The 25,852-nt window shown below is 39.5% G+C and overlaps 1 protein-coding gene across 1 annotated transcript in view; it reads left to right on the top strand.

The window, feature by feature from the left end:
* Positions 1 to 25,852, top strand: part of LOC124712255 (peptidoglycan-recognition protein SD-like) — a 213,791-nt gene that overhangs the window by 76,744 nt on the left and 111,195 nt on the right. Inside the window, exon 2 of the mRNA XM_047242553.1 lies at positions 784 to 981. Coding sequence (XP_047098509.1) covers positions 784 to 981 — 198 coding nt within the window. The remainder of the gene's footprint in view (positions 1 to 783; positions 982 to 25,852) is intronic.

Below are 25,852 nucleotides of genomic sequence, written 5' to 3'. Positions count from 1 at the left end.
TTATAAAAGCAATTTTTCATATTTCTGAAGTTAGTAAAGAGTAATATTCTGTCAGAAAAGTAACTTCATTTTTTCCAGATCAGTTAATTTTCTTTCATTTTGTAATCCTAAAGTCAGACGTGTTTACTCGTAATCCAAATAAAATGCTGCCTATTATGAGTGCTCACTTAAATAAATTTGCAGTAATGAACGAGATTAGACAAAAAGATTTCTTTTTCTTTTCCTATGCCTTTTCCCTTTTCAGTTCATTCCCCACTGTGTCAGTTCCTCTATCCACAGTCCTCTCCTTCTGTCATCCCATTCCTCCATCTGTCCCACACAACTGTGCACCACTCTTGCTTCCTCTTCTCTCATTCTGCTGTGCTGCCTTCCTGAACCCCTCACTATGTCTCTCCACTCTATGCTTGGTCTAACCTCTCTCCCTTTCTTTTCTCTTCTTGAAACAACTTGTGTGCATGTTCGGGGCAGGGGGAGGGGGAAGGGAATGGTGATGGACAAGTTGTACTGATACTAACATATTACAATAATTCCCACATATGAATAGTCTAAATTACTAATATTTTCTCAATAACTGTGACGTACAAAAACTAAGCATTATTAAAGATTGTCTCTCCCTGTTGCATAAAGAAAGAACAATGAAATTATGTCCTATATGGTTAGACTAAGCAAAACTCCAAGCACTTACATAATCATCAGTCTTAATAAAAACCCTAGGTAGATTGTTTCCTAGCATAAAGCCTGCTTTCATCATTATCACAAGTTGAAATTCATCCACTTTTGCAGAAACAACACCTCTGCTCCGACCAGACAGACATGCTGATGATGGTGATGATGCCAGTGGAGATAATCAGAGTTCCATTAACTGGAGACGTCACCTGAAGATAAGATGCACCAACTCAGCACAAATTTTCAACATTATTGCTCTGAGCATTATACTCTTTGGTGGTGTTATTGTATCAGTCTGGCTGTATATTGACAGACGTAAGTTTTCAGGAAGGAATTTTAAATAACATGGCACATCCTTTAAACATTATTATTTTCTAAGAAAGACTGGTTTCTTTTTCAAAAGATTCTTTTTTCAAATAACTGTGAAATTTTGACAAAAATACTTCTTTTGATTCCCCTTACACTATATATTTTGTGACATAGTCATTGCCATGGTGACAGTCAATATAATACAGTCCCTGTTGCATAAATACAACACTCCAAAATGAAGCAAAATCAGTCTCAAATCCACTGAGCAAAAAATGAATAAAAAGTACAAAATCAGATATTATTTATTGGCTATCAGTTTCATTACTGTCCTTCGACTAGTAGTTACCATTGTACTTGTGAATAAAAAACCAATACAGACACATAGTATTCACTCTGAAAATACTTCCTAGATCAACAGTGGACATTAATTTATGATGGTATAATATTATTTGTAGTAGAGCATTAAAATCTTGCGCTGCCTGGTAAGATGAAATTTGAGATATTACTGCAACTGAATGTGTATTTCCCAGCAGAAATAAACATGTTACTAGTAGCCACATGTTTACAAAAATGAAGATTAAAAACATCATTCAAATTATGCATCCATTTCATTCTTTCCAGTCATTTTTCAGAGTATCTTATGATATAACTGTGCTTATCATAATGTTTCAAAGCGTAACTTACTAATTGCCTTTCACTATGATTGTTACAAAGTATTTCTTTCAGATAAATCGCTACATTATGTCACAGATTAAGTTCTGACAGTAATAAGCATCAAAATATATACTGTTACTACCTTCTTTGTCTCTCTCAAGGCTTTTTAATATGCCGCCCATAAAATTCTGCTCGAGGAACTGAACTAATGATAATTATTATTAGAGTAAATAGTGAAAAAGCTTTCATGCTTCTGTGAAAATATTTTTCTTAATACACTGATTGTATAAATATTCAGTTTCTCATGACTAGAGTTCTGTTTAATCTGTATACACACTCCTACTAAATACTGTGGTTGTATACATACTCATTTATCTATGACAAAAATTCTATTAGTTTTTCACCACATTCAGCATTTAGCCTTCTTCTAAACCACTGTAGTGCCTCAGGCAAGGAGTACAAGTACAGTGATATGGCCATGAATTTTCTGCTTTGTATTTCATGTTTGCAGTGTAAGCTCTCTGATTCTTTGTGTTGCTTCTGCCTCTGCTACCTTGGAGCCTTTCTGCTCAGACAGTCCAGTCCTATGATTTGCCCAACTTGAGAGCCAATATGTGACTTTTCCAAAACTACACCTTTTTCTAGACCTCTCCAGTCCTTTTCCTTCACCCTTCTTCCTTCCTCTTCAACCCTTCTGCCTGAAGGAGAAGCCACTGGCTCCAAAAGCTTGCCAATGAAAACAGTCTTTATGTGTGTGTTCTGCTGCCATTTGGTGAGTAGATTTTTTATATATCCAATTAAATAATTTTGTCAATAATTGATTGTTTTTGTTGTTATATTAAAAATCCTGATTCATGGGGTGTGAGTTTGGGGGAGAGAAAGGGGGGGGGGGGCAACTTTCAAAGGTCACCTTTTTATGTTTTTCGGGAATAACTCAAAAGCTGTGCTTCCAGCAAAAATCTTTTCCAGTACAACTAAACTTCCCAATGAAAGGGTCATATTCATTTTTGCTCTAGGACTAATAGTTTCTGCACTGAAGAGGATATATAAATCACAGGTCATTAAAATATTGTTTTAATGGTGTCTAGTTAATGTTTATTGTTAAATGAAGAGAGTTAAAAACAAATATTAAATTTGTGTACTACATTGGTGTGCAATAGAATTGTATTAAGGGATAAATTATGTTCTGGGGTTGTGATAGGCTGGAAGGGGAGAGTGGAGGGTAGATGCATGAGGGAAGGCAGATTGTGACCATGCACTTCCCTCTTCACAGGTTTACAAACTGAAGAGTGAGGAGGCAGTTTGACACTCTTCCTATCCCACTGAGTCAGAAGAAGAAACTATAGGGTGTTTTATAAAATTATACTGACTCTGATCGCCTTGTGAATCATTGGTGACGCGGTGCACAGACATGCCTGGGGGGCTTTATCTTCCACAAAATACATTAACACTACATAAAATACAGATGTGAGTAACTAATGACAGTAAAGCAAGAAATGCTCACAGTTCTACATACAGTTCTACATAGCAAGAGGAGAAATTGATTCATAGTCATCCTGTATGACAATTGTAGCATTCTTCCAGAAAAGGCAAATTCACCTGATATGAGTACTACTCAAGTTTCAGTTTACAGACTGACTGTACCTTCTCACCATTTTCTTATGTGAGTAGACAAAATAGCTTCACTGAGCTTGTGTTTATATCATGGAGTTATTTTCAGTTTAGTAAGTGGGCACTTATTTGCAGTTGTTATGTGCTCTTTTATGTAAGATACAGTCATATAAACAATGGGTGAGAAGTGTAATTGTGATGATGTCAGTGACCTTTGATCAACTTGTTAAATTGTAACACCTTGCTGTTGGCTACGCCTACATACATATTTAATGAGCCACCATACAGTGCATGGCAAAGTGTATCCTGTAACACCATTAGTCATTTCCTTTCCTGTTTTACTCAAGGATAGAATAAGGGAGAACCACTGCCTATATGTCTCCACATGAGCCTTAATTTCTCATATCTTATCATCATGCCTCTTATGCCAAATGTATGTTGGTGACAATAGGGTCATCCTGCAATCAGCTTCAAATGGCAGTTCTCTAAATTTTCTCAATGGCGTTCCTTAAAAGAATGTTGCCTTCCCTCCAGAGATTCCCATTTAATTTCCTCAAGCGTTGTGGTAACAGTTGCATGTTGTTCAAACCTACCACTAGCAAATCTAGCAACCTGTCTCTGAATTGCTTCAGTGTCTTCCTTTAATCTGACCTGGTGCAGATCAAGCAGTACTCAAGAACAGGTCACACTAGCATCCTGTATGCAGTCTCCTTTACAGATGGACCACTTTTTCCTAAAATCCTACCAGTCAACAAAAGTTGACCATTTGCCTTCATTACCACAGTCCTCATGTGCTTGTTCTATTTGATATTTCTTTGCAACATTATGCCCAGATATTTAAATGACATGACTTTGTCAAGCATGTCACAAGTAATGCTGTATCTGAACATTACAGGTTTGTTTTTTCTACTCATCCCCAACAACTTACATTTTTGTACATTTGGAGCCAGCCGCAGTTCACCACACTGACTATAAAGTTTGTCCAAGTCATCTTGTAACATTCTATAGTCACTCATCTTTGAAACCATCCCATACACCACAGCATCATCATCAAACAACAAGAAGTTGCTGCTCACCCAGTCTGCCAAATAATTTATATATGTAGAAAATAATAGCAATCCTATCACACTTCCTTGGGGCCTTTCTGATGATACCTTTGTCTCTGATGAATACTCGCCATCAAGGACAATATACTGGGTTCTATTACTTAAGAAGTCTTCATGACACTCACATATCTTGGAACCTATTCCATATGCTTGTACCTTTGTTAACAGTTTGCAGTGGGGTGCAGTGTCATTGATTATCATTGACAGCATATTGTAAAGACATGTAAATGTGTTGTCACCACACTCTGGTGAATTAATGTATGACCAGAGAGTTATTGCACTTCTTTCATCAGTAGCTGAGTTTTGGTAGACTGCATACATCTGTTCGATCTTGGCATTGCTCACACCTGGAGAGTGACTTTCACTGACTGGAGCCACTTACCACGCACCCATAGTACATCTTGCAAGGTGCGTGTGGATATGATTGATTGAATGTGACCTAATATGTTCAAGTCTACAACAGTAACACATTGCTTCAGTTATGTTGAAATATATGGAGTTCCATAACACCTAGGTGACCACTTTTGTTGGAGAGGGAGCCACTTTAAGCCTCTGTGTCTTTTCAGACGAAGGGAGAGCTGACGCTGAGATGATTTGAATGCCCATTGTGCTGTGAAAAGTATTCCAGTCATTGAAAATGGAGACAGTGCAATCAACATTGTCAAATACATATTGACACATGTTACACTTGGGGCAGATTCTTCAGTGTGTTGTACTTTTGGAAGCTTTAGCTGTTGAGCTTTCTTATGTAATAGCTCACTTAATACCTGCAAATAAGTGCTCACTTATTAGACTGAAAGTAACTCCACTATACAGTGGAGAACTCAGTGAAGTTATTTTATCTACTCACATAAGAAAACAGGATAGGAAATACCGGGAAGATATAGTCTGTCTGTAACCTGAAAAGTCAGCAGTGCTCATTTTGGAGGAAATTGCCTTTCCAATAAGGAAGTAAGAAAGCTACAACTGTCATACAGGATGACTAACAATCAACTTCTCCTCTAGCAGCATAGGAATGTGTGCAGATTTATGTAGAGCAGGGCCGGCCAGAAATTCTGCACGTGTGCAGTGCTCCTGCACATGTGCAACTTCCGGGTCACAGTGTGCATGCCGCAGCCATCAGCGTTCATGTAGTGCATGTTTCTACGCACAGATGTCGCTTTATCCACTTGCTGGGATACTCTGTACCGGCACATTCTAGTGTTCTTTCCACAGCTTGCAAGCCAACCATGGGAAGGTATTTTGCGTATTAAACATTTAAAATACTGTCCCAGTCTACTCATTGAGATGTCTACTTTTATGTTAACAGTTTAACCCAGTAAGACAAGTAATACAGTTAACAACCATGGGTTTTTATTAATGCAGCTTGACTGACAGCATGTAAATACGTGTAATGTTTTTGATCTAGTATTTAAGAAAGAGAGCACTTAGCGACTTCCAACGAACCTTATTCATGATTTCAAATAACATTAAACTAAAGCAAGGTTTCCTATAACTAATCCACGGTGCCCTCAGTTACACCCACATAATTTCTGTCTCACTGACCTCTGAACAGAATGATAACCAGAGACCTATCGATGATCACCTGTTATTTCAATACCATTATTGCTATATCTTTCATCAGTTCCATCTGAAATCTGCATAATAACTGACAATTAGATGAATGTTATGTTTTATTGACTTCAGCGGAGCGTAGCCCCTCACACTTTTAAAAAAAGCCCTAAATGTAAATATACATTGGAACAATCGGTTTAATGACCAATTTTCCTGATAATAATGTAACATGGAGCAGAATGAGGCAATAATGCACAGTTAGTAAACAATAATTTTTAATTATGAAAGGAATAAATCCAAACACGTTTATCACTGGTCATGAGAAATGATATAGTTAATATCAGGCACAAAAGCACGGCTCATTGACGAACACAAGCAGTTGTGAAGATTTTTATCACTTATGCTTGATCGAAACCTTGATTTATTTATTTTCATCACCGAGAAAAATCTTTCACAAACATATGTCGACCCGAACATGGACATAACTCTCGCAGCTTCTCGGTGCAAGCGTGGAAATTCTTGTTGTGAAAAATTTTCGTAGAATTCTTTTGTACTTCACACTACAAAGAACTTGTCCTTCAGTCTTGTATTGCACTGTAGGTCGATCAGTTCCATTGATAGATCATTCAGAACATCTGCAACTGACAATGAGAATGGTCAAGCAAAGAGGCGAATGACAGGAGACAAACTCGTAACATCTGCAAATCGTGCTCGAAATTGTTCCTTAATTTTTACAATTATTGACACGTATTCTTGAAATCTAGCTCTTTCATGGACCAGTCCAAGAGTCAGGAAATGTGCAGTGTTTTCTGTCAAAGGCATTTACTTTTCCCAACATGTCAGAAATTAAATACTCAGTCCACCTTGCAAACTGACATTCAGGCTGTTCATGTGAGATGTAATGTCCACAAGAAATGCAAGGTCTGATATCCAACAAGGGTCTTCCAACATAGGTTCGCTTTTTCCCTTCTCATGTAAGAATGTTACTATGACCAAACTTAAATCAAAAAAGGTTTTCAGCATTTTACCTCGACTGAGCCAACGTACTTCGGTATAGTAAGGTATGTCGCCATACTCCGGTCCTAATTCCTCCAAGAACCGCCGAAACTGGCAATGCGTAAGCCCATGTGTCTTCAGATAGTTTACAGTACACACAACAATTTGCATGACGTTTGCTAACATTACTGATTTTGCACAAAGTGCCTCTCGATGCAGAATGCAGTGAATTCCATGCAACGTCTCGTCTGTGTGCCCTAGCTTTTTGCGCATCCATGCTATGAGTCCTCTCTGATGGCCTTGCACTGATGGTGCTCCATCTGTGGTCACTGAGACTAACCGATTCCAGTCCATACCGACACCATCAATCACTTGCTCGACAGCTTGGAGTAAGTCTGCACCTGTAGTAGTCCCTTTCAAAGATACTAAGTCCAAAATGTCCTTGGTTACATGAAGTGCGTTATCAACACCTTGTATGCATATCACAACCTGGGCTGTATCTGTAAGATCTGTTGCTTCATCGAGTGCAACAGAGAAAGCAACAAAGTCTTTAGCATTATTTATTAGCTGCCTGTGCACATCACCGGTCATAGCACTGATACGTCTTGTCACTGTTTGTTTGGATCGACTGATTTCTTGAAACCTGCTAACGTTCATGGGACACACAAGTTCTGCAGCATCAATCAGACACCCTTTCACAAACTCCCCTCCGGAAAAGAATTTCCCAGATTGTGCAATTCTTAATGTGATTTTAAAACTTGCTCGCAGTGAAGATTTAGTGTGGTTGTCATTCTGGAAAATTGAAAACAGTCAGTGCACAGCATGCAGTAAAATAGACATAAATGTAACACAAGAAACTAAGAGTTCAAGAAGTATCAGTTACTTTGATGTATAGTAAAATCGGGTTGATGTGTCTCACCCATTTTCTTAAGGACATTTAATTTTGCTTGCCATTCTTCACTGTTGAATACAGTCATCTTTGTTATATGTACTGTAGTGTCTTTCAATTGAAAACTTACGCTGGCCACGTATTATTCGGCAGCACAGCAAACACTGTGAGTTTTCACCAACAGCTACAAAAAAAGAATTGCAGTTCCCAGTCATTTTTAAACTACTGAGGACATAGATCTCCCGTCCTTCGCTTTTTTGCAGTACCTGCCATTTCTCAGTACTTCTATGTTAAGGTTATGGTCACCAGGGGTAAACAAGCCTGGGTATGTTGCGCTCTTGCTTGTACCACATAAACAGAGAGGTGGAGCCGCCGCCGTTTATTTAGGACACAGGTCTAATAACAGATGTCGCTGTCGCACACGTGCGCGCATGTGCAGCACTTCTGCACATCTGCACACTGTGCAGCATTTGGCCAGCCCTGATTTAGAGTTTGTCCACATCTGTTTCTTGTGTTAGCATTATTAGTAACTGTTATCTGTATTCCATGTAGTGTTAATACACTTTGTAGAAAATAAACAGGCAGCAGATGTGTCTACATGCTGTATCACCAGTGTAATAAGGTGAGTTATGGAAGGTTCTGTATAACTGTGAAACACCCTATAGTTGCTTCTTGTGATATGGTGGGTTAGAGAGAGTGTGAAATCGCCTTCTCATTCTTCAGTTTGCAGACCTATGAAGGAGGGAAGTTCTTGACCACAATCTGGTAACCTGCCTTCACTCATGCATCTCCCCTCCACACCCCTCTTCCAGCCCATCACATCACAGAACATAATTTATTCCTTAATATCGTTCTAATGCTCTTACATGTTTCACATACATTTACTATTTGCTCTTAACCTACTCCATTTAACAATAAACAATAATCTGACAGTTTTTAATAACTTGTGATTGTTCCATCCCCTGCAACATGAAAACTATTTGTCCTAGAGAAAAAAACGGTAGGACAATTTTTGTAGGAAATTTAGTGTAGCCTAGTTCAATTTTGCAATGGGAAACACTTTTGCTAGAAGCCAAGAATTTTGAGATATTCAAGAAAAATGTAAAAAGGTGACCTTTAAATGCCCCCTCCCTCGCTCCATCCCCATGCTTACACCCCACTGCTCAGGAATTTGAGTATATTGTTCATGGCAGTCCCTCCTCCCACTGTACAAAAAAATGTAGCTACAAGATTTTCGCCCTAATTTTCCTTCACTGACTGGACTACAGTGGACTGACAACAGGAAATTAAAAAGCTGCTGTTGCATAGGCTGCATTGTTATCTCACCTTCCTGATGCACTTCTTGCTTGGCTTGCCATGACAACATAATTAATGTCAATATCAATGGCTCTTCCATCACAGCAAACACCAAATTGCTTCTTACATGTAATTCCATGAGGACACTAGACACACCTAGTCTTCCACTGCCACCACCCTTACCTCCAAGTGAACCTCGAGTCACAATTCGTTTGGGTGTTGCTTTGGAGGATCGATGTTGACAGTAACGCTGACAGTGGATTGTCTGCTACATTTTTTGTGCGTGCGGTGTAAACTCTCTGATTCTTTGTGTTGCCTCTGAACCAAAAACAAAGCATAGATATAGATCCTCTTGGCAGTATTATGTTTATTTATTGTAATTACCTATTACATTGCGTGCTTAAATAAACTGTATTTTCATGTGACAAGTTTAACACCTTTCTTGGTAAACATTTCCACTCCCAAGACCACTTATCTATAAATGAATATCTGGTTGTAAATTTGTTGCAGTGCAGTATGTTTATTTTATGTCAATGGTCTAGCCTCTGGGTTTTCAACAACAAAATGCCTATATAACATGAAACTGTCATGAACTTGCCTCAGAAATATAATGATTAGCTTCATTAAATATACTGTAATGATAAATATTACACACAGCTGTAGAACAGCACTTTCGCTCTTTATGTATTATAAATTTGAAAGTTTGTGTGTGAGTATGTTTGTTACTCCTTTAGGCTGAAAAGTCTGGATGGATTTAGAAGAAATTTGGAAACAAACTACCTTATACCCTAAATTAACATTTAGTCTACTTTTAAAAGTTTGTAATACAAGGTATTTATTGATTTGAAGAATATAATGCAAAATTTGGAATAATAATTACTCTTAAAAAATCTATTTACTTTATGACTTTTGAAGTATATTAAGCATTTGTGAAAATGCTTTTATTGTTTAATATGTTATACATAATATGATTCAACATAATAAATAAAATACTTATGCAATCCTCAAAGCATTTAATTCATACTTCCATACAAGTGCATTGCATTTTTGCTGCTGATCATCAGGCTTATCTTATAGCTGCTGAGATGCTTGAAGAGTCACAATAATGCTGTCATTTAAATGCTGTATGACAGAGAGATGTTGGCCTTTATGTGTAGAACATGGTAGGTTCTTAGTGTGGCTGGAGTTTCTTATGGTATGTGAGCATATCCACTGGTAACAGACAGACAATTGGGGGCAGACAATGTTGTTCCAAGTACAATTATAATAAACTTCATGATGCACTGACTTGAAATTGCTTATTTTCTTTCTGTGTCTAGTTAATATGTTACTCCTGCACACTGAAATGGCTAGACAGATTTGGATGAAGTTTGGAATGGAAATTGTTTGTACAGTGAATTGACATATTGGTTACCTACATTCAATAACTGTTCCCAGGAGATGGTCAACATGACTACTGCTACTGTGTGATAGGTAATGTGACAAAAAAAAGTACCCATCAAAGTTAACTTCAAATGAAAGCATTAAGTTTAGCACAGAAATTAGTTTTTAACTATTCTGACAAAATAAATAAGTAAGCCTTTAGATCTAGGACAGCAAAAATATTCTTGTAGGATAAAATCATCACTAAACTCCATAACAATGAAAATATGCGCATAAAAATATTTCACAGCTCCTGGATTCACCAAAACTGTGCAATGGCACCAAGTTATGCATGACAGACCTGAGAAGGCATGGCATGGAAGCCACCATCATCACCAGTGGAGCCAAAGGAGATATTGTATTGATACCATGAATTATTATCATTCCAACAAACTTGCCTTTCCAGTTAAAGCACTTTCAGTTCACTTAGAAAGTGGCCTTCTCAATCACTATACATAAGAGTCAAGGACAAACATTACAAATGGCATGTATTCATCTGAGCACACGTGTTTTTCACATGGACAGCTGTATGTTGGCTGCTCACATGTATCAAGAGCCAGAAATCTCTACATATGCACAGAGAACAAGAAGTCTTGGAACATTGTTTACAGAGTAGATTTCTTTTCCATGCTAGGCATGCCGCAAACTGTCAGGAAGTTATTCACTCCCTTTCCTGGCACATCTTGTAATTCACTACTCAGTCACATATTTTTTCCCCTAAAGTAAGTGAGCTGTGAGTGACATGCCAGCTTTGCCCATGTCAGCTTTGCCCATAATCTCAAAAAATTTTTTTGGAAGTCACACGGTAGTCTGCTGGGCTGCAAGTGGCTTGTGTCTCAGTTCCTTCAAGGGATAACTTTTGTGATGGGCCATTTCCAGGGATGGTGATTTACAGCATTAACATTTCAATATAAATAGTTTTTTAACTGGGGGTAACACAATGGGGTGCAACTAGTATGGAATGTTAACCTGACTTGTCCGTGCATGTAATAATACATGTTAGAGACAGAGGGTAAATAGATAAATAAATTTAGTTTACTACTAATATCAGCTCAGGCCCTGAATCCTGCAAAAGGTCTAAACATGCTGTTTAAGCAATGGCTATTTCTGTGGCTTGCCAATAAGACCCATTTCTGGTCGTTATTTTATACAGGATGATTCACTGTCCCTATTAATCTTGCTTTATGCAGCCCTCCATGTTACATCTGATATTCAAAAAACATACATGATATTTTCATATTTTCTTGCTCATTACATGCAAGCTATTAATCCTACAGGAAAAATAAATGAGAACTTTTTCTAGGAAATCTACTGTAGTTAAATTTCGCATCGGGATATGTTCCCACTAGAGGCCATAGTTTTTGAGTTGTTCAAGAAAAATGGAAAAGAGTGACTGTCAGACACATCCTCCCTCCCACATTCAGCCCCCACTGGTCAGTATGTTGTCAACAGCACTCCCTCCTACTGCTGTACAAAAATTTGCAACTGCATGAATTACTCCCCATATTTGACATCTTTAGGTCTTCTTTTATTGGCCTTATTACGCCACTGGTTTAGTCAAGCACTTATTAATTGTAAAATTGACATTTCTATAAATTTTACATAACATTCTTGTGAATTTTAACAGTGTAAAATGAACAATTACATAATCGTATTCATCAGGTATTCTGACTTTGAAACTACTGTCCTGGTAAGGATTAAGTTTGGATCAAATTGTGAACATAATTAATTTTAGCATAACATTTACGAAAGTTGTTTTTCTGTCATTATACTCACAGGCAGATTTAAATTGGTTAACAAAATAGCTCACTACATTGGTGGTATAATAGCCCAATCAACAGAGATAAAAAAAGGTTGAATATTAGGAATAGTTTTTGTGGTCAGAAATTTTTGTATGGTGGTTGGAGGAGGTGTCACAAATGGCACGATGCTGACTGGTGGTGGCTGAGTGTAAGAGTGGGGGTGTGTTTGAAGCCCACTTTTGTACATTTTTCTTGAATAACTCGAAAATTATGTCCTCCGGTAAAAAAGTATCTTTCCTTTTTTCTGTAGGACTAATAGTTTGCGTGTAGCATGTGAGAGTATATTAAAACCTCACACATGGTTTTTGAAGGCCAGATACAATAATGTGGACTGCATAAAATGATGTCAGTAGGTGCAGCTGAATCACCTTAGATTTGTCATACATGAGATTAAGTAGATGATAGTTCATGGCAAAGTTTAACAATTATATTTTGGCTAATAAAATATTCTTATCTATAGGCCTACCATATTTTTGTGGGACCAACCCAGAAGACATTTTTGAAATTATTTAAAAATCTTCACAGTTTACTGAAGCAGTAAACCTTATGTATTTTTTATTAAACAAGACAGAAATGAATTGTTTGTTTTAATTACATCATTAAATTTACAACAAGAAAGTTCTGAATTAATTTTAACATTCAGTAGGTGTTTAAGGGGAGATACTGAATGTCAGCCTTTTTCTGCAGACCAAATGTTGGAAGCAGATGTCCCAGATTAAGACAGTGTAAACTCAACCATTTTAGAAATATTGCAACATGAAGAATCAGCCTTTTGAAACACTTTAAAAAATGCTTTCCACTTTTCTTAAATAGTATCTGGTACTTTTTCAGAACTTGAAACCCAACCCAACCTAACCATTGGTTTCAAATTGCCTGGTTCCATAATGTATGTCTATCAAATAGGACATCAATATTTATGGAATCTTTTGTAGTTTCATTAATGGCTTGTGCTCTCTCCTAAATCACACCAGGTTGTTTCAGTTTGTAAATTGATTTACTGAAACTTATTTGCTTTATCAGCTCTGGTTCTTCACAAATCCAAGTACTGGATACTAGAATTATAAATCTGTGTGTGCTTGAGAAGAATTTTTGTTCCTGTGCCTCATTAGTTTCTTTTATTGTGTACAGCAGTTCTTTGACAGAAGACAGTACAAAACATTAAACACACACTTTCTTTTGCCTATTGCTAAATGATAAGACATGAAACAAATAGAGATGAAATGAACAAAAATGTGTAGACCAGTTACTTCACACACAGAAACAACATACACATATCACTCTTGTTGTGTTGCTAAATGACTAACAAGTGTGTGATAAGATGTGATAGAACCATTGCCATGCCTCCCTATCAACATCAGTGCTTGCTCCATGGTTGGCTGAGAGAGGCACAGCCACAAGAGAATGTTTAAAAATGTGATGTTGAACAAACAGGTCCAATCTATTAACCCTTTAACTGCCCTGGATGTGTTAACACACGTGCCTTTGTACCTGTCCCTGTGTGCTCAGAATGTGTTTACGCATGTAAGCATGTTCAGAGCACACAGGGACAGGTACAAAGGCGCACACATTAACACATCCAGGGCAGTTAAAGGGCTAAAAAAATCATCGACTGTCCCAAAATTCTCAAACCCCACACATTTTTGCAACCCTGAAATTGCTGCTGGTAGCACTAATAAACCAGGACTGTCTGGGCAAAATTCAGATGTGTCATAAGCAAATTTATGTATAACATGATCCCTATACATAGCAATAGTCAGAATATGCTAAATTAAGATAATAAAAGGATTTTTATTGTGTTTTATATTTATACCCAACAGACAAATCAGGAGAACCAATAAAACTTTCAGAACAGAACCAGAGTACTTACAATCACACAAGAAAGAAATAACAGAAAAAATTTAGGAAAATTCACAATAATGACTGGACATAACTGCCAATAAAAATGAAGGAACTGATAAAATTAGGACTACCACTGAGAAAAAGGAAACACAGATAGTGGAAGATGACATGTGACAGAGCCATAGAAGACAGAATACAGCCCTGGAATAAGTATGAACGTCTGAAAAATGGGACGAATTCAACAGGATATAGGAGACCACACTGAAAATAACCTATAGAGAAAAAAGAGGTTACAAAAACAGCAGATTGAATTGGATAGAAGAGGACTTCAACAAAAACAACACATACAATTTTTACAGAACACTCAGAGAAAATATGGCAGGGTGCTTCAATAAACAAGATAGAACATTGGAGACAAACCTGAAAAAGGACTTTGAAATATTAGTGCAATTTCAACACACTACTAAACTGTGATAAACCAATGCAGAGTCTACAGTTCAAGAAGCCAGAACCTAACTCCAATTCCACACCCCCAACACATGAGATCATGAAGTAATAAAATCTTTGAAAATAATACAGCTCTTGGAGAAGATGGACTGATTGTGGAAATTTGGAAATTAAACCACAAAAATATTACACCCAAAATATACAGGATCATCAGAACATCTGGGAAACAGAAAAGGTACCGGAAGAATGGAAGTCAGCCCTAATGCGTCCGCTCCACAAAAAAGGAGACCAAACAGACCCTAATAACTACAGAAAATTTTTGCTATAGCCTGTGACATACAAAATACTCTCCAAAGCCATGTTAAATCAGCTACATCCTCACTTTTTGACTTCAAGAAGGCCTATGACTCCATAGATAGAGGAACACTCTTCAACAAACTGGAAGAAATGAAGGTGGACAAGAAGACTATAAAGCTAATTCAGGAAATATTAACAAATACAACATCCAAAGTTAAATTTATGGAAAAGATCTTGAAACCATTCAAAATCAAGACTGGTTTCAATAGGGTAAAGATGGGGAGACAGAAGGATAAAAACATCAATATAAAATATCTGACCTTTGTTGATGCTATATCCTTCATAACAAATAATAGAAAAGAAGCCAAAGAAACTGTAGAGACACTACACAAAATTTCAAAAAGATAACACAAGCAGAAAGTTCCAAATATATGTGAGAGATTAGACAGAAAACAGGGCTGAATTTGACATCTCATGAAAAAAGAAGTATTTCTGTCGATGCCATAATGAATACACTAAAGTGCAGCAGTCTTACCAGAGGCCTCATATGCCTCAGAAACAACAGTAATCCAAGGAGGAATGAAAATAAAACAGATGGAAAAAAAACAGAGAAAAGATCTACCAGCCAGTTCAGAGAGAGAGGATGTGGAGAAAGTGGTGAACAAAAGGACTGTACAAACAGACAGAGATGATCACAAACAACATCAGGGAAAGAAGGGACACATACATAGAATGAATGAAAGCAGACTGACCCAGAAGATTTTTAACATAGTGACAAATAATACAGTGAAAATCAGCTAGGTAAAAGAAACTGTAGAAGACCTCAAGAACCTGAATATCTCCACGGAAGACAAGACAGACAAAGAAAAATACAGAGAAGAAAAAATTACAGAAAACAGAAATTTCAGAAAATTCCCATTAGTAGAAAACAGGGAAGAAGTTGACAGAAGAGAGGAAGAAGAAACACAGTGAATATATGAGAGGTTTTTTGGAGGAAGAAAGAAAGAGTCAGAAAATGCCATGAAAATTGATTGTGTTTTATACTCTCCATAATTAGGGAATTACTGGTGATAATAATAATAATAATAATAATAATAATAATAATAATAAAAGGATTTTTATTACATCTGTGCAATTAAAATTTATTTTTTCAAATGAGAGCTCCAGTTCAATGTAATGAAGGTAATAAGCTGCTCTATTATGATGTATTTAGCAAACGAAGTCTTTGTCACATATAAGTTGTTACTTTTTATTCATGGATGACTGGTTTCAATATGATAAAAGCAATGAAATAGAATAATAGTCATCACCCAATGACAGAGCTCTTTTAAGTGTGGACCGCCCTCTGCAGGCCCTTCTGGTAAATGTTAAATGTAGATGGTCAGTAGGATGCCAGCCTGGTAACCAAGGAGATAATATACAATCTACCATCAATCAAAGATGTTATAGCCCATTTTCACTCTGGTGTTTATTTTTATATCTGCCCTCCATTTGTGTTGAACTAGTCTCCACACAGCAATTCACCAACTGGTTCTGTGATTTTTGTTGTCAGTTAGTACTATTTTCTTTTTTATGTGCACCTTGTACATTACTATAGGGATGCAACAATTAACTTTTTTAAACCTAGTTTCACACTAGTTATCTTAAGTTACTCCAGTAGCTGATTAAATTATCTCCATTATAGACAAACAGTAGAACAGCATCAGAAAAATTAAGGTGATTCAGATATATTCCATTAACATATATTTCTTTAATTTTTTCTCCCAGTTTAACAATCTACAAACTTCATCCAGTGCTAAGAATAATGTTAGTGATGTATAATCTCATTGCCAGATTCCTCTTGCAGTTTTGAATTGCTCAGTGTCATCATAAGGTCTAATGAAAATTGTAGTATTCATAAACAAATTTTTCAATATACCAGTACTGCAGTGGTGTGTAAGTTAAAAGGTGTGTGCACCAGTTTCTTCTCTATCTCTGTCCTGCACCATGTGCTGTGTATGAAGGTGTTCTCTCCCATGGCAGTTGGCAACAAAATATATCTGCCTGTGAGAACATCATTTTTTACTTCTGAGCACCTATCTACAACTTTCTATAATCAGACAAACTATCTCTGTCAGCCTCTAATTTAGTACTTGTTTTGTTTGATTTATGTCAGTTGTAATGAACATTTTAGTGGCTAAAATGCTTCACTACACATACACTAATATAAAATAAATGAAGAATATGTTCTGCATGCATTCAAAAATATATGCTAAAGGCAGATATGGTATAATGATGCTATTAGTTGGGAAGTATTATGATAGAATATCACTTGCTATGGTACATTGTCCCACTACCTGCCTCCTTTTGAATCCATCACTCTCAAATCAACCCTCTGTTGCCCAGGATTTTGTAACAACTGAGTCAATAGCCTTTCCAAAATCTATGAACTGCAGGTAAAGTGAACATTCATACTCACAGTTGCATGCTATGGTTTTCTTCCATTACTTGATTTTGACAAATGAAAGAGTAGTGTAACTCTAGGTTTTTACATTACCATATGAACTAATTTCTTTGGAAGAATGTGTAAACAAAACAGTGTTTTAAACTAGGAATAAATTTGACAAGGCTACATTGTTTTTCACTGGCCTCATATTTGTAAGGATGGAGGAATAATCCCTATTGGGATATCCTGATTTTGGTTTTCTGTGGTTTCCTTAAATCATTTCAGTAAAATGATTGGATGGTTCCTACTATAATCCCACAGCTGACTACCTGTCCTACCCTCATTAAACTAGACTTCCAAGTATTCAGACACTACTATGTATAAATTTTGTTTTTTTGGTTTTAAAAAGTGCTGCCTGAACAAGTACATATCCTTGTAGAAAAGCGATCCACAGATGTATAAAGTTGCTGCTGCTACTCCGCTTAACTCAAATATCAGAATGGTTCCTTTGAACCCTGTCCTTCCCTAATCTGAGCTGGTGCTCCACATCTACTGACCTCATCAATGGGTTTTCAAACCATAATCTTTCTTCTTGCCTTCCTACTACTATTACTTGCAATTGGCTCATTGATCTACATCCACTTCTAAAGCTAGCTTGTTTGTTTGTCTAATTGAAACCTACTCTGTGAGTGTTTGGTAAAAAATGTTTGTGAATATCTCATGCAACATGGAACGGGTACTGGCACAGCCATTGTCTTATATTACTATCATTGTCTTACATGTCCGGAACTTCTAGGAATGAATTTACACACTCCTTTTGAATTACTTTGCCCACAACTTCAACAGTTTCTTTTAATTCATCATGCCTTGAGTGACTTTATAGACTTTGTCTGAGGTTGCTTCTGAATTTTATTGTCTGCATTATTCACACTCCGCATTTCTACTTCACCTCTTGAACTCCAGAAGCATTTAAGGAAAATTTGAAGTCATGTACAATGCCTTGTCTGTTGTTAGTTACTCTACCATCTGCCACCTTAACTGATAAATTTTTGCATCTACCCAACATAAGTTTTTAAACAATGAAAACTCAAGGTTGTAATATCAACAATATAAGGAAGAATGTAAATTGTCACTCACCACAAAGATGACACGTTGAGTTGAGATTTTCATCAGAAAAAGAAACACACACACATTCATTCACACAAGCAAGTGCACCTCATGGACACATGACCATCATCTCCGGTAGCTCAGACCAGAATGCAGCTGTCACGTTGAATGGAAGCAGTAATCTGGAGGGGGCAGGGAAGAGGAAAGGATAGTGGAGTATGGATGGGAGGGAGGAAGATGCTGTCTGGTGGAGCATGCAGGGACTAGAGGGAGGCATGACAAGGCTGCAAACTGGCACAGCGTGCGGAGGCTATGGGGCAGGGAGGTTTTGTGTATGTGTATGTGTGTGTGTATGTGTGTGAGTGGCAGGGGGGGGGGGGGGGAGGGCAGGGGCAGAGTGAGAAAGGGAAAATATGGGTAGGTGCTCAGGTGGTGCTTGGCAATGGGTGACACACAAAGAAGATGAGGGCATGAGAATAGGGATAGAGAGGGAAGGTAACTGTTAGGTGGAGGGTGTGGGAACAGTTGCTTGAGGCTAGGATAATTGTGGGAGTCGAGAATGTGTTTTAAGGATAGCTCCCATCTGCACAATTCAGAAAAGCAGATGGTGGAGAGGAAGATGAAGATGGATCAGGTTGTGAAGTACCCATTGAAATCAAGAATGTTATGTCCAGCTGCATGTTGTCCCACAGGGTGCTCTACTTTTCTCTTGACAACAGTTTGGTAGTGATCACTCATCCTGGTGGACAGCTGGTTGGTTGTCATATCAATATAAAAAGGTGTCTGAGGATTGCAGCAGAGCTAGTTTATGAGATGGCTGCTTTCGCAGGTGACCTGGCCAGTGATGGGATAAGATAACCCTGTGACAGGGCTGGAATAGGAATTGCTGCATGGGCCAATTGGGTAGGTTTTGCACCAGGCTCTTCCACAGGGATAAATCATTTCAGGGCATGATGACAGGTAGTCAAGGCCCTGATGAAAGATGTTGTTCAGTTGTCCCAGACTGGTGTGGTAATGAGTAACAAAATGGACTCTCCTTTGTAGCTGGTCCTTGGAGGCAGTGGGAGGATTCTTGTGTGTGTGTTTTTTTTTGGGGGGGGGGGGGGAGAAATGGCACGGGAGATCTGTTTGTGAACTAAGTGTGGGGGATAGGGCCAAACTTTGAAGGCCATGGTGAGACCTTCCGCATATTGGGTAAGGGAGTTCTTGTCATTGCATATATACCTACTTGGTGTGGGCAGGCTGTATGGTAGGGTTTTTTTGGTGTGGAAGGGACAACAGGTATTGAGATGCAAATACTGTTGGTGGGTTTAATGTGGACAGAAGTGTGGATGGAGCTATCAGAGAGGGAGAGGTCAACATTGAATAAGGTGGCACACAACAATCCTGGACACCCCATTGTAGCTAAGTCATTGTGCCCCCTCTTGAAAAATTTTGGTCCTCATTGACCAATACCTCCAACAAATTGCCTATATTATAGCCTCCATGTCAAAGATACCAACCACTGCTTTCACTGACTCTCCACAATCCCCATCCCTTTACCTCCTGGATCCCTACTCATCACTGTTGACACCACTTCTCTATACACCAGCATCCCCATGGCCTTGCTGCTACTGAACAGTACATTTCCCAATACTCTTCATAGTCAAAACCCACTATCTCATTCCTCATACACCTTACTAACTTTATCCTGACTCACAACTATCTCTTCTTTGAAGGGAAGGTATAAAAACAAATCCACAGTACAATCATGGGCTTCCTGCATGGCACCTTCCTATGCCAACCTGTTTATGGGTCATCTAGAGGAGATCTTCCTAGTCTCCCATAACACTAAACTCCTAGTATGGTTCAGGTTCATTAATGATATCTTCATGACTTGGACTCAGGGCAAAGATACCCTGTCCCCATTCCTCCATACCTCTGACCACGTTAAACCCACCAACCGGAATAGTATCTGCATTTCAACAGATGTCATCCGTTCCATACCAAAAAATTCTCTCCCATACAGCCTGATCACCAAGGGACAGCATATCTGCAGTGACAAGAGCTGCCTTGCTCAGTGTAGTGAGGGTCTCACTGAGGCCTTCACAGACAGGCACTGTCTCCCCAAACAGATCTCCTGTGCCATTTTCCTGCACACCTATCACCACCCCAAAGAACTAATTACAACAGAGTGTCCCCTATGTCACCCAATACCTTCACATACAAAACAACTGAACCAGATGCTTCATCAGGGCTGTGTTTACCTATCATCATCCCCTGAAATGAGGGACATCCCACCTAAGATCCTTTCTACCACTCTTAAATTGGTATCCATCATCTGCCCAACCTCCACAACATCCTAGTCCAGCCCTATGCCACTCCTAATCCCAATCGCTTGCCACAAGGATCATACCCCTGTGGAAGACCCAGGTGCAAGATCTGTCACTCAGCACTTCCTATTCCAGTTCTGTCACAGGTTGATTCTACTCCATCAGAGAATGAGCCACTTGTGGAAGGTGCCATGTCATCTGCCAGCTCTACTGTGGTCATCACACAGCTTTTCATATTGGTATGACTACTAACCAGCCATCCACCAGGATGAACAGACTAAAGCCAAACTGTGGCCAAGATCAGAGTAGTCCATGCTGTGGCACAACATGCAGCTAACATAACATAACATGCTTGATTTTACTGGCTGTTTCACAACCCCGGCCATCTGGACCCTCCCATCTACCACCAGCTTTTCTGAACTGTACTGAAGGGAGTTATTCTTATAACACTTTCTCTGTTCCCAAAATTATCCTGGCCTCAACCTATAGTAATCTACTGTCCTCACCCCCTCCACCCAACTGTTTCTAGTCCGTGTCCTATCACCTCCTCCCTATTCTCATGCCCTCACTCTCTTTGTTTGCCTCTGCCATGCACCCACCCATCTTTTCCCTTCCCCTCTCCTCACATTTTCTGTCCCCTGCCCCCCCATCCCCCCCCCCCCCCTCTCATCCCACATGCAAGAACTCCCTGCCCCACAACCTCCTGATGCAGCACCTGTTTACAGTCTTGCCATGCCTCCTTCTAGTCCCTGCATGCTCCACCAGACAGTATTCTCCTCCCCCCCCCCCCCACCCCCCACCCCCTATCTGTACCCTGTTGTCCCTTCCCCTTTCTTGTTCTCTCCAGACTTCTGTTTCCATTCAATATGACAGTTGCATTCCAGTCTGAGCCACCAGAGATGATGGTCAAGTGTGTGTGAGGTGTACTTTCTTGTGTGAATGAATGTGTGTATGTCTTTCCTGTCCTGAAGAAGGCTTTGGCTGGAAGGTAAATGTGTAACTGTCTTTTCATTGTGCCTGTCTGTAACTCAATGGATCATCTTTAAGCTGAGTTGCAATCTATCTTTTTCCTTATTTTGTTGATATTCCAATGTGAAGTGTCTGTTGTTTGATTTTGACTAATGGCTTTTCTTCCATCCTGCAACCCTGTGCTGTTTTCCTTTGTTTCTATTTTCTATAGCATTATTCTTCCCAGTGTCCATTCTTTCTCTTTTTTTCCTGTGTTTATTCATCGCCTTCCAAACTGCACTTACTTCTGAGCCACAATATATCAGTGACCTTGTCTGTGCACAACACACTGCTACATGACCATGCCAATTATTGATGCAGCATCTGATGTCCCAAATTCTTCCCACTGATAGTTTGGGCAATTCCTGTTGACCCCACTTCCTCTTTTGTCCTCACATATTTTTTAATTTTTTTCCCCACACCTATCCATGCTACACAGAGTTGTGATGCTCAACCTAACCCATCTCCCTTCACTCCTCTCTTCCCTTATCCAAATACACACATACTCCCAAACATTATCCATTCCTTTTCTCCCACACTTTTGTATGTTTTTAATGTATTTGTGCATATTTTTACATAGTTTCACAGACTTTTGCATTTTTATGCATTTGTGCACATTGTGCTGTACTTGTCAATATTTTTTTCATATCTGTGTGTGTTTTTTTTACTCATCCTCTCTGTTTTCCAGTTCCTCTCACAGTCATCTGGCACCTTCATTTGCCTGTTTCCATGTCGTTCCCATTTCCACCCATGCCATCCCTGCCACAATGAACACCTGCTCCATCTTTCTGCACAAGTTCAGAAAAATATCCCTTTACATGTCTAAAACCCAGTCCCACATCCTGTTTCTTAAATGCTGCCTAAACCATGAAATTCCAACCTCCACCAGCCAAACCATAAAAGTTCATTTTTTTCTGGAACCCACACATCATTTCAAAATGAACTTCGCCTTTTCAGGTTCTGCCAGGCACTGGCCCTTACAAACCTGGTACTGCAAAAACACATCTCCATGGCACCCTGCACAAGGTCCTGCTATTGTGCAATTCTTGTAGGTCCTAATACATCACATCTCTGAAATTGAATTTCTTGCACTCCAGCACCCAGAGGAGCATTCCACACACCACTTCCATAAGTTATCCTACCTGCTGACATCCTGCTACCACCTCAGGGTACCACTGTCCAACCCCTGTCCTACCCACAGTGTTCCTCCTTGTAAACCCCACATAGTGCCCAGGCCCTGCTTATCTAACCTTTTCAACTTGCCACATCCATCAAAACTTCCTACAAACACTCTGCCAAAACCAGAGATGAAACATCCCAGAACACTGTTGTTGACCTTTCTACCAAACCTGTCAGCTCCCCCCGAGGTTTCAGTCCTATCCAAAAACCTCCCCTTCAGCCCAACAATCAAATATAACCATGTTGGACCTGTCAAGAACCTACTCTCCTTACCTGATCCATGCAAGGGAACTCTTCTTTGCCACCAATCCCTCCAACAAAATCCAACCTGATCCCAACAATGAACCCTACCTCTCCCAGCTCATACCACCATACAACTGTGACCTTCCCCCTCACCTTCTAAGAATTACTTACCTCCAACTTGGCCCTACCATGCTTCCACAGGTCCCCTCACAACAACAGCATGCTTTTAGCAGAAGAAAGGACAGCCATACACAACCTCAAAACAAATCCTGACCTAATCATTGTACGTACAGCAAATCTGCCACCACTCTCATCATGAATTACAGTGAATACCTCTGTCAATTATCTGACTTCTCCACCTATAAACTCTACCACAGTGATCCTAAACCAGAAGTCCAACATAACCTCCAATCACTTCTTAAATCCTTAGGCCCTTCCCAGAACCTCTTCCCTGAAACTGTTTCCCTCATCACCTCTATGAAACATCACACACCCCCATTCCACATGTCCATCAAAAACCACAAACCCAACAAATCTGGGTGTCCCATTGTAGCTGGTGATTGTTCCCTGAATGAAAGTAATTTGGCCCTCATTGCCCAACAGCTCCAACACCTGACCGTAATCTAGCCTACTCATCAGTTTTGTCATCACTTCCCTATGCACCAACACCCCTCATGCCCATGTCTTGCCACTATTCAGCAGCACCTTTCCCAATGTCAGACTCCAAACCTGCTACATCATTCCTCATATACTTTACTAACTTTATCATAACTCACAACTTTTCTCCTTTGAAGGGAAGGTATATAAACAAATACACACCACAGCCTTGGGCACATATGTGTCACCTTCCTGTGCCAACCTGTTTATGGGCCATCTAGAGGAGACCTTCCTAATCTCCGAAAATACCAAACCCCTAGGATTGTTCAGGTTCATTGATGATATCATCATGATTTGGAATTACGGCCAAGAAACTCTATCCTCATTCCTTCACAACCTCACCACTTTCTCTCCCATCCTCTTCACCTGGGCCTGCTCACCCCAGATTGCCCTGCTCGCCCTTCCTCTTTCCTGCCCCCTCCAGATTACTGCTTCCATTAAATATGACAGTTGCATTCTGGTCTGAGATGCCAGAGATGGCAGTCATGTGTGCATGAGCTGTGCTTGCTTGTGGGTATGAATTTATGTGTATGTGTGTGTTTCCTCTTTTGAAGAAGAGTTTGGCCAAAACCTAAATGTGTAAGTATCTTTATGTTGTGTATGTCTGCAACTCAGCATGTCATCTTTATAGTGAGCAGCATTCTGTCTTTTTCCTTGTATTGTCAACATAAATTTTTGTTTAGCTTTCTGCATACTCAAAATATTTCAATTGATTCTTTCACCAAATAGTCATTGTATCTTCTTATATCTTCTCAAAGATACTCTGTTTAATTGAACATATTATCTCATATTAAAAACTGCCTTGTTCCACTAGAGATTTTCTTTCTTTTATTTATCTTCTTATTCAAAAGATTATTATCTGCTTGCATAAGTACCTTTCTTAAATGATATCATTTTTCATTTATGTCTAGTTAATCTTATTTTTCTAATATACTTAATTTAATCTTTTACTACACCCTGTTCTTAAATAAATCCTTATAACATGTGTATTGCAATCAGAAGTGGTTGCAGGCCATTTCATCGTGTACAGTTTTGTCTTTGTTTAACAGAAATATAATGAAATTGAAATTCAGTTTCAGCCCCACAGCGAGCTACACTAATGCACAAACTCTGTTATTTCTTGGTTAATGTCTGACATCTCCCTCTGAAGAGTCTATATATGATCCTTATTAGGGAGCACACCAATAGTTGTTTTTTGGTTGGTTGGTTAGTTGCGGTCTTCAGTCCAGTCATCTCTGAGTAACTACTGCAACTTATGTCCTTCTGAATCTGCTTAGCGTATTCATCTCTTGGTGTCTCTCTCTATGATTTTTACCCTCCATGCTTCCATCCAATACAAAATACACTCCTGGAAATGGAAAAAAGAACACATTGACACCGGTGTGTCAGACCCACCATACTTGCTCCGGACACTGCGAGAGGGCTGTACAAGCAATGATCACACGCACGGCACAGCGGACACACCAGGAACCGCGGTGTTGGCCGTCGAATGGCGCTAGCTGCGCAGCATTTGTGCACCGCCGCCGTCAGTGTCAGCCAGTTTGCCGTGGCATACGGAGCTCCATCGCAGTCTTTAACACTGGTAGCATGCCGCGACAGCGTGGACGTGAACCGTATGTGCAGTTGACGGACTTTGAGCGAGGGCGTATAGTGGGCATGCGGGAGGCCGGGTGGACGTACCGCCGAATTGCTCAACACGTGGGGCGTGAGGTCTCCACAGTACATCGATGTTGTCGCCAGTGGTCGGCGGAAGGTGCACGTGCCCGTCGACCTGGGACTGGACCGCAGCGACGCACGGATGCACGCCAAGACCGTAGGATCCTACGCAGTGCCATAGGGGACCGCACCGCCACTTCCCAGCAAATTAGGGACACTGTTGCTCCTGGGGTATCGGCGAGGACCATTCGCAACCGGCTCCATGAAGCTGGGCTACGGTCCCGCACACCGTTAGGCCGTCTTCCGCTCACGCCCCAACATCGTGCAGCCCGCCTCCAGTGGTGTCGCGACAGGCGTGAATGGAGGGACGAATGGAG

The sequence above is a fragment of the Schistocerca piceifrons genome, chromosome 1 (genome assembly GCF_021461385.2).
Source record: "Schistocerca piceifrons isolate TAMUIC-IGC-003096 chromosome 1, iqSchPice1.1, whole genome shotgun sequence".
Classification (NCBI taxonomy): Eukaryota; Metazoa; Arthropoda; class Insecta; order Orthoptera; family Acrididae; genus Schistocerca; species Schistocerca piceifrons.
Note: the sequence above shows the minus strand (reverse complement) of the source record. Positions and strands in the feature narration are given on the sequence as shown.